This window comes from Pelophylax lessonae (genome assembly GCF_965119305.1).
Source record: "Pelophylax lessonae genome assembly, chromosome: 4".
NCBI lineage: Eukaryota > Metazoa > Chordata > Amphibia > Anura > Ranidae > Pelophylax > Pelophylax lessonae.
Window position 1 is genome coordinate 594,414,051 of NC_138771.1, and position 17,538 is coordinate 594,431,588.

At 43.0% G+C, this 17,538-nt stretch overlaps 1 protein-coding gene across 1 annotated transcript in view; it reads right to left on the minus strand.

Annotated features, from left to right (window-relative positions):
- Positions 1–10,937: 10,937 nt before the first annotated feature.
- RAVER1 (ribonucleoprotein, PTB binding 1) overlaps positions 10,938–17,538 on the minus strand; it is a 63,193-nt gene continuing 56,592 nt past the window's right edge. Inside the window, exons 12-14 of the mRNA XM_082254140.1 lie at positions 13,745–13,879; positions 13,560–13,643; positions 10,938–11,175 (exon numbers count right to left, since the gene is read on the minus strand). Coding sequence (XP_082110266.1) covers positions 11,029–11,175; positions 13,560–13,643; positions 13,745–13,879 — 366 coding nt within the window. The 3' untranslated portion in view covers positions 10,938–11,028. The remainder of the gene's footprint in view (positions 11,176–13,559; positions 13,644–13,744; positions 13,880–17,538) is intronic.

Sequence of the window (17,538 nt, forward strand, 5' to 3'; positions counted from 1 at the left end):
AAATTTCCACGGTGTCTTGGTACCAATGTTGAAGACTGAAACAGGAGGATCTACCACCAAGCAGATTTTTTTTTTTTTTTTTTGTGAACTCGCTCTATTGGACAGAGCATGAAGATTATTGGAGGTGGTAAAAATATTTTCTGGATTGCCCCAAAAGTAATGAATTACCCATTTTCTTTGTATATTAACAGAAAATTGCTTGTTAGACTGTAGGTCTCCTAGTGCCAGACAGGGCATGGCAAGATGGAGAATAATCAATTGCAGAAATGCCAAGGCTTTTTTCACACAGCAGAAGGGAGAATATCAACATTGACAAGCATATTGCATGAAGCTGTAACATTAGGGGTAGGAGAGCCTGGGCATGAGAAACATTTTGCAGACTAACAGCAATTCTGGGTCTTTTTCATTATGTCTACCTCTTCTAGTGCAGGCATCTAAGGATCAAGTTGAGGTGGAGAAGGAGCCTGGTGCTTTTGACCCCCAACCAGTGATAGCTGTAGTAAAGCCATTAATTGGCCAAGGAATTAACAGTTGCAGAAAAATCTACTTAGGATCTTTGATGAGTGTCTGCACTAGAATTGGATGGAGACAGGTGTACTACTCTGGTGCAAGGGAAGCATCATCTAAGCAGTTGAGTGTTTTGCAATCCTTCAGGACAGTGAAGGTTTGGCTGAGTTGTGATGATTCTCTTGGGCTTGATTTCCACCATTCCTTTCGGTGAAGGTATACCTCTATGGTGTACTCAGAGTAGGTTGTGGAAAACGGGTAAGCAGCAATGTGGGTAGCAACTGTCTTCGCAGAAAAGGGCAGTAGGACAAGCCTGCACATCTCAGGAAAAAAAAGTGTCCACACAAAAGGGGTGACATACAAGTGAACTGTCCTAATCATCCACCTGAGTGGTTGAATTTTACACCAAGTTTGAAAAGTTTAACACTAAAAATGTATGCATTTATACAAACCCATTCCTGATTCTCCAAAATGTCAAATGAATACTATTCCAGGTTACACTGTAATAGTGAAATAACTCATACTTAATGTGAGACTACACAAAATGAAACTTTACCCTTAAATTTATTAAAATAATGTTCTTTAGCAAGAAATATACATCGCATTTAATAATTTTGCCACCCAAATGAGTGTGTTGTAAATTGCCTCCAGCATAGTTCCAATTTCTTCTAGCTGGAGACTACCATGTTGTTGAAGCACAGAGCAGAAAGAAAGTGTATTATTATATTTGAAACCATATCAGCACTTATTTAATGTTTTACACCTTTCCAAAAAAAAAAAAAGTGGTCCAGCCTGAAGGGATCGACCAGGACTTAATTTTACAACTAAAGATTTACTTTAATGGGTGATGATTCAGAGGAATGGACCACAACTGGCTCAGTATAGGACCCTACAGCCACCCAGACAATTCATCACAAGCAGATATACACACCCTGTAGGCTCTAAGCCCCAAGGTAACATTACAAGCCCTTTTTTTTTTTTTTAACCATAAAATCAATTTCTCTGCATTCATTAACAGGCACAGCACTTCATCTTTTTAACCATTGTGTTATACTGTCCCCCCCCCTACAGGAGTAAGGCACTAGGTATAAAACACCTGACTATGCTATGGGCAAGCCCAGTGGTATACACCCACTCTCAGCTATAAAACACTCAGTATTGTTACAACCAGTGTCAGAAGAAAGCTTAACACCATAGAGGGGGTGGGTACTATATACATCCATGAACAGAGAAATTGAGTTTAAAGTAAGTCAAAAGTCCCATTTTCTCTTTCACTCATTGGGCAGACACAGCACCTCTTCTTCATGACCATTGGGACAGCCCAGCCCAAAGTAGTGTCAAACATGGGTAGGAACAGCAAGGGGGGGGGGGGGGGAGAAATGCCCAAGTCTAAGCATAGGAATCACTGACTGAGACAAACCTTCATGCTTCAGCACCTGGCCTTCAACAGCCAAGTTGTCAAAGCCAGCGACTGTAAAGCAGGATGGAAGATTGGTTATTGGGACAGCAGATCCTCCAAGGAGCATCCGCACCTAGGCGTACCAAGACCAGTGAAGCCAATCTGGAACCACTAAAATGACCGCAATCCCAGTCGTGGCAGAAGTTTGAGAGGTTGGAACGAAGCAGTCAGCCCATCTTAGAAAGCCGGCTACTTACCGAGCAGCCAGGACACTTCTTGCACCCCCTTGGTGATTGACAGACCATGGCCATGGCATTGTCCGAATACATCCATACCATACACCCCTGAAGACAAATTGTCCAATGAGCCAGACAAAGTCTGATCGCTCTGAGTTCCAATACAATAAAAGCAGCAGTCTGGACTCTGAACCACAGAAGCCGAGTTGCCTCCTGCAAAGTGTGGAGTTGTTCCGGCTGAGGCCAAGTCCATCCCACATAGTCCAGATTGTGTGGGCAGAACCAAAAAGCAGACTCCTGAAGAATCCAACCAAACTCCCTCAGGCTTTGCACAGCAATCTCCAGTTGGCCATCAGAGCAGTCAAAGACTCCACTCTTATGAAGTCCCGAGGAGCAAAGGAAAGACCAAGGTCAACTCCACAAACCGATAATACTCCCCACCCACGGCAAATATACTGAGCTCGCCCCAAAAACATATCAGGGGAGGCCTCCACTGCGATCCCGCAAAGGGGACGCAGACCAAGGGCCCACGAATAGACCACCTACTGGACCTGTAAACAAACAAGGGGAGGGCAGGCATAATAGGAAATAGCCTGCTGGGAGATGGACAAAGGCAGGTTACGCTGATGATCCCGCAGCGCTAAAAGAGGCAGATGCCCCACACAATGGCGGCAAGGCTGTCATTCACAAATAAAGCACCCCACAGCACCACCCCTTCAAATGGGAGGCACCAAGCTAACCAAATGGCCCAGCAGGCCGCAAGCCACAGCCTAATTTTATAGAGGCCCAGCTGCAAGGGCACAGATCCTCAGCCCGGTAGATGCCCAAAGGAAGAGCGGAGGCTTCAGCTAAACGCACTGGTGCCGGTGCCACCCCCCCCCCCATGGAGGCCTCTAGTAGGCAGCAACCCAAATTTTTGTGGGCGGGCAGACACTTGGACACAAGTCACAGCGGAGCCAACCACCCAGGGGCAGCGGAGGGGGGAGAAGACAGATTCCCACACGGGACGCAGTGGTCTCAGCCAGCCTCACAAAGTTTTCCACGAGTAGGTCGCATAGCCGCAGCCTAAATTTGGCCACGTGTGGCACGTATCCATATCCATGGATATTAAACCATCTGCTCACCCTGCCCAACAATCGCTGCAAGGAGTGCAGATAACATCCCTGTCCTAGTCACCAACCCCCAGAATGGCAGAGAACCCTACTCAACCACCCCCTCCCTTTGCACACCAGGAAAACCCGGTCAGCAACTCCTACCAGCCCCCCTTAAGAGCATGTGGCAACAGCCAGCTCATAACCTCACTCAGGGGAGGGGCCCGAAAGAACCAGATACCACCGAAATTTTAGAAGGGCTTGGGGGAGGGAGGCCACAACAGACCACTGAGCTGGGGGGATGCAGTTGGGACGGAGGGGAACCTGGGGTTCCCACCATCCCAGAGAGGGGCCACATCCACCCCAAAACCCTCCAGGGGTAGAGGGGAGACATCTACTTACCACACCACTTTTGTGCAAACCAATCAAAGATTTTTACCAAAAATATGTAGCAGAAAACAAATTGGCCTAAAATTTTTATTTTTTTTTTTAAAAATAAAAAAAGAAGTCACAGGGTCCTGATGAGATACACCCAAGATTATTAAAAGAGCTTAGTGGTGAGCTGGCAAAACCATTAACAGATCTATTTAACCAATCATTAGTAACAGGAGTCGTCCCGGAAGATTGGAAATTGGCAAATGTCGTGCCCATTCACAAGAAAGGTAGTAGGGAGGAATCGAGCAACTATAGACCAGTGAGTCTGACATCAATAGTAGGCAAATTAATGGAAACCCTATTAAAGGATAGGATTGTGGAACATCTTAAATCCCATGGATTGCAAGATGAAAAACAACATAGGTTTACTTCAGGGAGATCATGTCAAACAAATCTTATAGATTTTTTTGACTGGGTGACTAAAATAATAGATGGTGGAGGTGCAGTAGACATTGCATATCTAGATTTTAGTAAGGCTTTTGACACTGTCCCACATAGAAGACTTATCAATAAACTGCAGTCATTGAGCATGGACTCCCATATTGTTGAGTGGATTAGGCAGTGGCTGAGTGACAGACAACAGAGGGTTGTAGTAAATGGAGAACATTCAGAACAAGGTCATGTTACCAGTGGGGTACCTCAGGGATCTGTACTGGGACCAATTTTGTTTAATATCTTCATAAGTGATATTGCAAAAGGCCTCGATGGTAAGATTTGTCTTTTTGCTGATGACACAAAGATATGTAACAGGGTTGATGTTGCTGGAGGGAAACGCCAAATGGAAAAGGATTTAGGAAAACTAGAAGAATGGTCAGAACTCTGGCAACTGAAATTTAATGTGGATAAGTGCAAGATAATGCACCTGGGGCGTAAAAACCCAAGGGCAGAATATAGAATATTTGACACAGTCCTGACCTCAGTATCTGAGGAAAGGGATTTAAGAGTATCTGAGGAAAGGGATTTAGGAGTAATTATTTCAGAAGACTTAAGGTGGGAAGACAATGTAATAGAGCAGCACGAAATGCCAGCAGAATGCTTGGATGTATAGGGAGAGGTATAAGCAGTAGAAAGAGAGAAGTGCTTATGCCGCTGTACAGAACACTGGTGAGACCTCACTTGGAGTATTGTGCGCAGTACTGGAGGCCATATCTCCAGAAGGATATAGATACTCTAGAGAGAGTTCAGAGAAGAGCTACTAAACTAGTACATGGATTGCAGGAGAAAAAAGAAAAAAAAAAAAAAAAAACTTACCAGGAAAGGATAAAGGACCTTAACATGTATAGCTTGGAAGAAAGAAGAGACAGAGGGGATATGATAGAAACTTTTAAATACATAAAGGGAATCAACTCGGTAAAAGGAGGAGAGCATATTTAAAAGAAAAACTACCACAAGAGGACAGTTTTAAATTAGAGGGGCAAAGGTTTAAAAGTAATATGAGGAAGTATTACTTTACTGAGAGAGTAGTGGATGCATGGAATAACCTTCCTGCAGAAGTAGTAGCTGCAAATACAGTGAAGGAGTTTAAGCATGCATGGGATAGGCATAAGGCTATCCTTCATATAAGATAGGGCCAGGGACTATTCATAGGATTCAGATATATTGGGCAGACTAGATGGGCCAAATGGTTCTTATCTGCCGACACATTCTATGTTTCTATGTAAAAAAAAAAGTAAAAGTGAAAAATTCTCAAAAAATTGTTGCTTTGTTTATAGCACAAAAAAAAAAAAACCTTGCACTGCTGATCAAATACCACCAAAAGAAAGCGCTGTTTGTGGGAGAAAAAAAAAAAAAACACAAGTTTGTTTGGGTACAGCGTCGCATGACCGCACAATTGTCCGTTAAAGACACGCAGTGCCAAATCGCAAAATAGGGCCTGGTCATTGAGCAGCCAAATCCTCCGGGGTTAAAGTGGTTAAAAGGGAGAAGACGAGATCCATCACTGTAGAAAAAAAAATATGAAGACTTAAAGTACAGTAGTATAGGAGGGTGATCTAGCTGTATCTGTATGATTTGTCCTGACAGCTTGTTTGCTCTCTGGTAAAAAATTCCCCACAAATTAAGTATTTTTACAGGTCAATGACTAATGCAGTATTTAAGGTGTACTTTTCTTTAAATTTTAAGAAGTGGTCAGACCATTTCAGAAGTGTGGACGATAAACTCCCACTTTTTATGCATGGAAGGAAATGAATTAAAACAGGAAGCACAGGGCCCACCCTTACACCTTCACTTGGTTAGAAAGTGTGCATGTCTCTTGCTACCAGTTTTCAGAATATGAACACTACCATGTCACATAGGCAGCAACCTAAACTGCTAGGCTTCCAGATGGGAGTATACAGAATTAAAATGTAGACACGAAACTAGTGCATAGGAGATGATCCACACACAAGTAGTTAGTCATGAAAAAAAAAAACGATTTTTTTTTCCAGGAGCAAGCCTTATATGAAATGTGTCAACAGAACTTATTCAAGTTTGTACACTGGCTTTTAAATAAAAAAAAAAAGTTTTATAAGAGCAACTGGTGTGCAGATCTCGCTACATTATCTACTCAGCTAAACTGATGATCGAACACCCAGGAGCTCTATTATCAGTATGTTATATGGGTAGTAGCACTGATTTTTCAGTTTGCCACTAATTGCTAGTTCACACGTCTAAATTACAAAATTAGATTCACTACTTCATTGACTGCATATTAGACACAAAACTAATTATCAGCAAGTTGGCCAAATTAGACTGCTATCCGAAAATCATTGCACTTCAACGCAGGAAGCAAAAAAAAAAAAAAGTGTAGTGAGCAAATCTGGCTGTCCCATGTGTATTACAAGAAACCTTTTTTTTGGATTAGGCCCCTTTCACACGGGGCAGACAATATGGCAGCAGATCCACACACTCAGCAGGGGAGCTCTCTGCTGATGCCTGTTCAGCAGTCAGACAGGTCCATGTCCGCTTCGCTAACGCAGAGTGGAGACGGCCTGCTGTTCTATATAGGGCAGTTGAATGGAAACCAACCCGTCCTTTTCCAGACAGTCACCTGATGGGGAAAAAAAAAAGTTTTTGGCAGACTGGATCAGATGGCAGATGTGAGCGATCCATGTGAAAAACTGACAAGCAGACCCGATTGGAGCATCTGTGTGAAAGGGGCCTAAATGGTTACCATTTACACATTATAACCAAGAACCAACATAACACATTATGCATTCTCTGCCCCCCCCCCCCCCCCAAAAAAAAACAAAAATCCATGTCATGTGATTTCATAATGTTAAATTTTACTTTTAAAATCCAATCATAAAGTTTCCAGCAAGTAACAGTCCAATCACAGGAATAGATTAAATGGTCCATTTATACAGTACTGTGAGAATACTTATCTCATACTTTCTGAAAAGCCTGGTTTAGCTGCTCCGATAACGTATAATACAGATCTGAATGTCATTCAGGTAATACAAAGGGGAAATTAAAGTGGAAGTAGAGGAACATGTGCAGAGATAAGGGTGCAGATTGGCTTGCATGTGGTAGTTTTCAGTGTCAGTCTAGTATACCCTACAGAAGGAACTGGACAGGCTTGTCTCTGGTGTGTATATAGAAGAGCATTTGTACAAGTGCGACAGTTAAGTGCCAAACCTTAATAATTTAGGCTTCGGCACCAGTGCGTTAGTAGTTTTGGACTCCCCCAGAGTATAGTATGACCTTGCAGGAGGTGCATACATGCAGAGCAGTCACTCTTGCAGCTGAATTCCCCAATTTGTTTGAAGATCCCTGATTTTTTTTGGAACAAACTACGGCCCTCCAGCTGTTGCAGAACTACACGTCCCATGAGGCATTGTAAAACTCTTCACCTTCACAGACATGATGGGAATTGTAGTTGCTGAACTGAAGGGCCATAGTTTGAAGTCCCCTTTAATAAAAGGGGGGGAATAAAAGTATTTACTGGTTTTATAAATGCCCATTATAGTTGAATAAAAAATAAATAAAAATTGGTGGGGATCCAATGCCCTTTATAGTACAAATACGAAGCAGGCAATTCAACTTAACAGTAAAATATTCATTTTGGCCACTGTTGGCCTTAAAGGCTTGTGATTACAGGCAGCGGTCTTGCAATATTAGAATATCCCTTTAATAATAATTTAAATAAAAAATATATAGAAAGTAATCTTCGGAACAAAAAAAACACCAAACTGAACATATAGAATTTATAATCTCTGTAGTAAATTGGGTTTTGGAGTAAATAGAATAGAGAAAGACTAACAAAAATATACATCCCTTCAAATAGTGATAAGAGGAAGACTGTGCAGTATAGTACAAAAATAGTCAGCAAAACTTGTGAACACAGATTGTTATTATAAATAATTTTAATTTTCAAAAAAAAAATATATAAATATCCAGAAGTTAAATCCAAGTAAAAAGTAAAGTAGAAACACAGAAATAAGATACAAGTGAATGAAGTTAAATCGCTTTTCAGGCAAAAAACATTCACGGCAAGAAGCAAACCCTAAGCACCAGCAATAATTATTGCCCATAACGAGTTACCATTTCATTGCAACACAATTGAACAGACCATTGTGTACATATGTCAAGTTCACTATTCACTGTACAAACTTGCTTCAGCTATTAAGTATAGGGGCTCTGTTCAAAGCGGCTCCACAATACCTGGGTACATCATAGGGCCTTTAAAAGATGAACTCCGGCTTTTGGTATACTTTAGTTTGTTTGGGCCACCTTGGCTGGGACTACATACAGCACTGTGTTCCGGGTTTGAGCCAATACTTCCTGTCTCATACCCAGAATATAGGGTCCATCCAATCACCGCTCAGCCAGAAGAAGCTTTGCATTAATAGAATACATTGCTTTCACTGAATGGCTGAGTCAGAGGCGGGCTGATATCAACCTCTAACTCAGCCATTCAGAGAAAGCGATACAATCTTTCAACACAAAGCTTCCTCTGATTGGCTGAGTGCTGATCAGATAGACTCCTATGTTCTGGGTATGAGACTGAAGTCTCAGTTCACACCTGGAAGACAGTGCTGTATATAGCCGCATCTACACAGTTTATACAGCACATCCAGTGGCCTCATGTTAGAGGGATATGGTTTGTTGGGCCAAGCAGGCCCAACAACTAAGTAAAGTATATCAAAAGCTGGAGTTCAGCTTCAGGGATCAAGGAGAATATGTAGCCACTTATCAGTTGCCAGCCCAACTATCATGTGTTAGAAGAAAAAAAAAGCTTGAGCTGGTCTCCTTTCATGCCAAGCCCCACTGATGCAGTTCACAGGTTTAGTCCTAGCCATAGATCTCTATGGCTAAGCCTGAGGGTGGGTGAAATGCATCAGTGGGTTGTGGCTTGGGAGGAGACAAGCTAAAGCATTCTTACTACACATGGTGATTGGGCTGGCAACTGGTGTGCAGCTACCGATTCTCTGTTTCGGCAGGCTGGACAAGTCCTGTTGGATGCCAGCAACCAGCAGCATTGAAGCCACTGGTGTTGTAGGTTTGTGCTTGGAGCAACACTATTAGCATCATGGGCCCTTTGTTGGTGTAAAGCTATACTTGCAATGGTGTAAAGCTATAAAATTGCAATTGTGGGCGGAGTGGGCCCTCAAAGCAAAATCATAATAAACTAAGGGCTTGATCAACCTGTCCCTGGCCTGTAATTTTCTTTATATACTCCTATGGAGAATACATCAGAATATACAGAATTTTATAATATGGAACACAGGTAGACAGTAAATACAATTTTTAGCCAAGCTCTTAGCCTGTCCTGGCAAAGTCAAAAAGTGGAGGGACCTTTTTCCACCAGAGCCCTCAGCAGCAGCTATTCCTATACAAAAAATAAAGGGGAGAAGAGCACCAGACTAATGTGCTACAGAAGAAAAAAAATTGATGCCATGAATACACCTTACTTCAGGGGTTCTGGGGGGGGGGGCTTCCCCAGGACTTAAGTTTGTCAGACCTGTCTGGTTCTATGTGTTAAGGCTTTCTGCCCAACCACAACAGGCCCTAGATTTTCAATACATTTCCCTAGAAATTGTTTCTGTCCAGATCTCCCTATTACTAAAAAACTTAAGCCCAATGAAGAGCCCAGAAGACCTGTAGCTTTTTTAATGGACGCTCCATAAAATTATAGACCATAGACTGGAGGTCCTCTTTCTAGACTTTCTCCCATACCTGGAACAAGTATGAAGATCAGGAGTCTAAGGTCAGCATTTGCATATTTGTTGCAAATTAGATACAGCTACTGAAGAAAGCACTCATGGCAGACAAGAAACTAACATTTAAAAAAAGGAGCTTGATTTTGTAATTCAGGGATCATTCAGTGATTTCAGGATAGTAATGTTTAAACCCAACTTCCTTTTATGGAAAAAAAAAAAAAAGTGCTGAACTAAGCTCATATTTAGCACAGTCATGCAAGTATTCTTTTTACTAATAGCAGTGTCATTTCAGCATTGACTGCTTTACTACCTCAGATCATTTCCGATTTTCTAGCTCAATTGGCAGGAAAAGATTTGATCAATAAGGAAACTAAATATCAAGGAACAAATTAAAATGCAAGTTGCATTTGATAAAAACATAAGCCATTAAACACAAACTTTTAGAACTTGAGGTATTGTCAAAAATGTATATAGTATTAAAACCCCCTATAAGCCCTTTCAAAGAATGAGTAGTGCCAATGTCAAAGCTGTATTTAAGTGTGCTAATGTTAAGAGGAGACCCAAGAGCATCCTCGCCACCAGTAAAAATCTCTTCTGTTGGCACAGGAAGGGCGTCTCTTGAAAACAGTTTTTTGGCACTTTGCTATTACAGGTACGGTTTGTCAATTGCATCTTAGCTTTCAGTAGAACTTGTTGCATGAGACAAATTGTCTGAAAATAAAAATGCAGTTGGGTTAGAAAATCTCTTTAAGACGTTGCTAATGTACATACTGATGAGGAACCCTTATTTGGCTCAGAAAAGCAACAGTACAACATGACAAAATAAAGAGACAAATACACTAGACTACCACATGACAGAAGGGGTAAAAACAAAAATTGAGGCAGCATTTACAGGCGCTACAATTAAAGACCGACAACTTAAATAAAATAAAGTGAAGCCTTCCGACTTCACAACATTTAAAAACCTTTAAATAAAAACAAAGTCAAAACTTTAAAATTTATTGCAGCAGGAAACTTGTGTTTTACACACAAGCTTCTGACAATGTGACCATGTGTCTTAACGTCCAAGCTGCAGTGGCAGCCCACCCTCACAGCTTAGGCGCTTGTAATTAAAAACGAGAACATTGAAAAAAAAATTAAAAGAAAAGCCTTAAGGTAATGAAGCTGCGCAGCAGGCACTGGTTTGTCACATAGAAAGCAGCCCGGAGACTTTCCGTACACTAGAATATCCTCTTGCGTTTCATGTAGGAGTCTGCATAGTGCCCGCCAAGGCCTTGTGAATGCTGTCCAACATATCCTCCCTCGGGACTTGGCTCAGGGGATGGGATCAAGTGAGAAAAGCCTCGTTTTTGGGCTCCAATGGGAGTCTGAAAAGAAAGGGTTTTATAAGTTTAGAAACAGTACCCTATGGCAATTTCTTGTATGTCAGATAAGAAGGGGGAGGAATATAGATGTGCCCGGAGTTGGGCTTTAAAGCAGAAGTTCACCCTAACCCTAAAATCTGTAAATCTACAGGTATCCACTATCTAAATCTAACCCTGTAAAGAAGATATTTTTGAAGCTACTCTGGTCCCATGCAGAGCTGTCAGCAGCAGCTACACTGGAGGAAAGTGCAGAGGAGGCAGCCGACAACTGAACCCCAATAGTAAGTCTATGGGTGATGTCACTTCCCAGCCGTTGTTTGCCATCTCCTCTGCAGAGCTTCCACAACACAAGTCCACCACACACAGCAAAAGCAGCAGAAGACATCTGCCCCCAGTCTGGTCAGCAAAGGAGCAGCCAGACATCTACAAAACTCTTTGCTTTCCTACAGTGAAAAAACCCGACAAAGAAAATTTGTGTCGCCACACCTCTCCTGAGAGAGATGGGGCGTGTGTCCTGCAGCCATTCACACAGATCGTTCCCAAAAGCAGCTCCAGCCCGAGACTGACTTTCATAGCAGGAGGAAGCCGAAGTGTCAGGAATCTAACGGAGGGGGGAGACATGCTTTCACCATCAACAGCACCAAACTGCCTCACAGATTTAACCCCACAGCTACCAGGGAGAGCCAAGCAAGAGGATCACAATTAACCCCTCAATGGCTGGGCACTTTTACTGTAGTGAGCTACTTTTAAGAAGTGCACACTGGTTACACAGTAAAAGTGCTCAGCCATTGAGGGGTTAATTGTGATCCTCCTGCTTGGCTCTCCCTGGCAGCTGTGGGGTTAAATCTGTGTGGAAGTTTGGCTCTGTTGATACTGATAGTGAAAGCAGGTATCCCCCCTCTTGTTCGCATAGATCAGCACAGCAGTGTTTGCTGTGTACCAATTCCTGACAGCTGCCCGACTTCCTCCTGCTACGAAAGTCTGCACCCCCTGTACCTCAAATGCTGCTCAGTGTTTATGGGGTGTACTGATTTCAGTCTCCAGCTCAGCATTCAAGCTGCACTAGTGTGATTGCCAGGGAAGGGGGGGCGTTCAGATGGGAGGAGAGTTCAGATGTGAAGACTCCGCCTCCTAAGCTCTGGCCCAAAGACACGCCCATGGACTGGAGATTTATCAGAGGGCTGTGACCGGTACAGGGATGAGAATGTAGGTACAATAAATGTGCTTTTGATTTGTAAAGAAAAGGCTAACACATGGTGTAGGTCTTTAAAGTGGTTGTAAACCTCATGTTCAACAATTACTGAAGTAGTTAAGATTTTTTTACCTTGTATGCATTCAGAAAAAAAAAAAAAAAAACCTTCCAGGTGCAACCACCCCCCCCCTTATACTTACCTGAGCCCCATCTCCATCCAGCCAAAGTGAACAAGAGCAGCGACTTGAGTCTCACCTCAGTGGTTCCCGCAATCACAGCAAGTGAGCCAATGAGAGAGCATGGGGGTGGGGCAGAGCCAAGCTCAGTGTGAATGGACAAAGCATGGCTTGGGCATGCCCTCATAGCAAAAAGCTTGCTATTGGGGCACTTGGCAGAAGGGAGGAGCCAGGACTGCCAGTGGGGGGGGAACCAAAAACTAGAAATGGGGCTGCTCGGTGCAATTTTTGTTCATTCCCTTCTTTAGAATCACTTCTACCCTTTCCAGGTAGAATTGGTTAAGCGTAGAAGTGTTTAAGAAGTGATTTCTACTCCCAGCATTTCTCCTGCTCACCAGTTTACAAATTGAAGCAGAACTAGACTCAGGCAGCCCTATTCTTCAGACCTCGTTCACACCATGTGCAGAGAGCTCAGTTTCTCTGCACGTGTTCTGCAAGGGCAAAAGAATAAAATAAAAAATTGTTCTCCATGACCTGATCACACCGCAACACTGGTATCATGTGCAGATCTTTTTTTTTCACTGCAGGAATCTGCAAAAATGTAATGTCGTTTCCTGCACAGAAAAAAAAAAAAAAAAACCAAGACGTGACAACATGGTGTGAACAGGGCACATAAATGACGAACATGAAAAATGATGTCAGCATGTATAAAAGCTCACTGAAACACACATGCAAACGGATAGAAACTGATGTAAACATGTCTCTGCCAGTGAAATATCTTTTTCCATCCGTTTTCATGCACCTATGGTGTGAATGAGCCCTCAAACACAAGGGGCAAGACTGAACTGTCAAGGCTTTTTCCCACCCTGGAGTTTTTACCCAGGACCACCCAGCTCAGTAGTGTAGCCCACCTGGTAAAAACACTTGCCCAATAGAATGTGAAAATACTTGGCATTTCTCTTCCTGCCGTGTTTCCCCAGGGAACAAGAGAAAGGAAAGAACACACACACACGTCTTACTTTACAGGAATGTCCAGAGGGTAGCACTTGATCTTCATAATCCAGAAGCACTCCTCCTGGACTGGTAGGAGGCATGCCCACAGCCTGTCAAAAACAGCAGTTGGCATCAGATGCAAGATAATACAATCCAACAATACCAAAACACTCCAAATAACTTTGGCTCCAGTACAAAAAAAGGTTCTCACTTTGTTAAGGTGAGTCTGCTGCAGCCCAGCATGCAATCCACTGGTGAAGTAAGAGGTAGGGGATCCAGCGTTAAATGGAGGCAGAGAAGCTGGCATACTGCTACTGCGTTCTCGAAATCTTGAAGGTGGTGAAACCTGTAGAACACATTCCTGAGTGATGCTTAGTTACAGAGGCAATGTTTTCAGACTTCATACCACAAGCATTTAAAATTTTAATGTACACTTCTGGATATGTTTGTTTTTAGTGCCCTTTAATTTCATTCATGAGATTTACCCCATTTGTCCGGTTTACCATTGAGGAAGTGAAGGTGAATCTCCCCATCGGGCTCAGATTAAAGGCAAAAAACCCCAAAAACAAAATAACCCCCCCCCCCCCATTACTCTACTCAAAATGGGGGGGGGGGGGGGGCTATGACTATAGTTCTACTTGAATACAACCCCAGTTCTGGTCACAGGTTAATGCAGCCGCTGAACCAGTAAGACACTCATCAGGAGTGCCACCCTGCAAGGTGTAACCCTGTGCCACCCTGCAACCCCATCCCACACCATTCATAGAAGCTGTGCTATAGTTTCCAGCAATGACAGGTGCTCTATGAACAGAGGATGGGTTGATGAAAGACCTCCCAGGAAAAAAAAATAAAAAACCTGACCCATTGACAAACCCTTTCAAACCTTAGAAGAACATAAGAAAACCTGTGCATGTACGCACATAAAAATAAAGTTAAACTATGCCCTGAAAGAAAGCCATTTAAAAAAAATGCCAAAGCACAGATAAAACATTTAGGCTAGGTACGGCTAGGTTCACACTTATTGCATGCAGTGTGGGAAACATGCACAGACTGCAGAGTTCCCCATACTGCATAGAAATTGTTCTGCTGCAGGTGTCAAACCCAGGTTGCAAATACAGTACATTTGCCTACACTGGTTCGCAAGGCATAAGACAGCCATGCGATACAGTTGCAGTGCAGCTCCAAAAAGGTGCATGCATGTCTTTGTTGCGATGTGGTGCAAACGGAGCCCATTCAAAATCAATGGGCTCAAGTTGCACTGCACTGACAATAAATTTCACAGGAATGCGTTGTGGTTCCCCGTGCGATTTGCATGCAGTTCATAGTGTGAACAGAGACCAAAACATTTATAAGATCTAGCCAAAGTTGCAAATTACCCATTTTCTTTATCATACATCGTGGGAGAGATGAAGAATAGCAATTACTACATGGGATGTCCAAAACCAATGAATCTGAGGGGTATGCAACACAGCAAAAGTTTTAATCCACAAACCGAAACATGGCAAAGCCGATTGCAAGACCCTTTATCTGAGACTAGCTTCCACAGAGGCAAAATAAAGTCAACCTACTATAAAACTTTGCAAACCCGTTAAGACCAGGTAGCCTTAAAAATGTGAACAGAAGGTTGATGCTTAATAGCCCCCGAAATCCCAAGACTCCTAGTGAATGTGGTCTTAACTGGGAAATGAGCTCATTCATAAGCCTTAGAAGGATCAAACGAATCAGATCCGGCAGAACAAACTGGAAATCTGAATGTCAAACAAAAAGCAGTAGACTTCAGCTAAAACAAACAGCGCAAAAAACTAAAGTGTCAAGCACCTTATCTTTTGGACAATTACATATACCACCCTATCCTGGTGAAGAGGAAAAAACACAGCCAACTCCAAGACCCTGCAAGCGAAGGTAATGGACACCAAAAAGACAACCTTGTGCCTAAAAAGTGGAAAAGGAATAGAATAATTTCAAATGGAGAAGACAGCAAAACAGACAGGACCAAGTTGAGATTCCATGGAGCTAGAAGGGGGGGTGACTTTTAGACCAGAGAAGGGTAGGAACCAGTCTGAAGCACATCTCAGGACCTGGGCTTTAACAGCCATGCTGCCAAAGTCAGTGTACATAAAGCAAGATAAATAATGGACTCAAGACAGCAGGTCCGGCAGATCCAAAGAGTCAAGAACTCAGCTGCCAAGAGTTTTAATGATATTACCACCGTCTTAGCGGCCAGGTCATGCAAACAGAAACACCAAATACCCTCCACCTTCATCCTGTGTGTGTGGGGGGGGGGGGTCTGATGGAGATGGAGACAAGTGGCAGATCGATGCTGCATCCACCTAGGAAAGTAGGATTTAAACAAAAACCCATACTTAACGCCACCTTTCTGAACACCCTAAATGCGGGTAGGCTTGTGACGGTATCAGATTTTCATGCTGCGATTAATTGATTAAGGTTTTGCCACGGTATACGGTATTATCACGGTATTCTATTATTAAATTTAAATTATTAAATTTCCACCTCACTTCAATTTCATTGCTGAATTTAGGGGCTTTGGTTCACTTATGCACATTATTATATAGTCAGTCAGTACAGACTCTGTGAACCAGGCCTAAAATAGGTCATCAAGCAGTGTCTGGCCTAACTGGTGATAACTGGTTCTGGCGCTCGGCTCCGATCCGATGGCCTGGTCATTAAGAGGGCAAATCCTTGTGGTCAAGAAGTGGTTAAACCTGAAGGAGGTGTTTATAAATTACTTTACTATTGCTTTAGGCCTGGTTCACATGTATGCGGGTTGGTGGTTCACATTTGCACAGGCATAGCAGCCCATTGATTTGAATGGGCTGCTATGCCCTCATTTTCCGCAGAAAAAAGGTGCATGCAGCATTTTTTTAAAATTCAGTGGCCTTGAAATCCATCCTGCTTTTGCACCATGCGACTAACCTGCAGTTCCTGCTCTGGCAAGCTTTCTGCATTTTTTGTATACGTGGGCACGGCATTTAAAAATAAACAGTTTGCGTGTGCAGCAACGGCAGGTAAGTCGCATGGTGCAAAAGAAGGATGGATTTCATGGCCACTGCATTTTTTTAAATTCTGCATGCACCTTTTTTCAGCTGAAAACGCAGGCATAGCAGCTCAAGCCCATTCACATCAATGGGCTGCTATGCCTGTGCAAATGTGGGCCCCCAACCCGCATACATGTGAACCAGGCCTAAAGCAATAGTAAAGTCATTAATTGGTTAAACCTGCAGGAGGACCGGTGTTTTTATCTATTAATGACTTTACTATTGCTTTAGGCCTGGTTCACATGTATGCGGGTTGGGGGCCCACATTTGCACAGGCATAGCAGCCCATTGATGTGAATGGGCTTGAGCTGCTATGCCTGCGTTTTCAGCTGAAAAAAGGTGCATGCAGAATTTAAAAAAATGCAGTGGCCATGAAATCCATCCTTCTTTTGCACCATGCGACTTACCTGCCGTTGCTGCACACGCAAACTGTTTATTTTTAAATGCCGTGCCCACGTATACAAAAAATGCAGAAAGCTTGCCAGAGCAGGAACTGCAGGTTAGTCGCATGGTGCAAAAGCAGGATGGATTTCAAGGCCACTGAATTTAAAAAAAATGCTGCATGCACCTTTTTTCTGCGGAAAATGAGGGCATAGCAGCCCGTTCAAATCAATGGGCTGCTATGCCTGTGCAAATGTGGGCCGCCAACCCGCATACATGTGAACCGCCAACCCGCATACATGTGAACCACCAACCCGCATACATGTGAACCAGGCCTAAAGCAATAGTAAAGTCATTAATAGATAAAAACACCGGTCCTCCTGCAGGTTTAACCACTTCTGGATCGCAAGGATTTGCCCCTTTAAAGACCAGGCCATCGGATCAGAGCGCCAGGACCAGTCATCACCAGGTAGGCCAGACACTGCTTGATGGCTATATAATAATGTAATGTGGGCTGCTAGGCGTGTGTGTGTGTATATATATATTTATTAGAGCTGCACGATTCTGG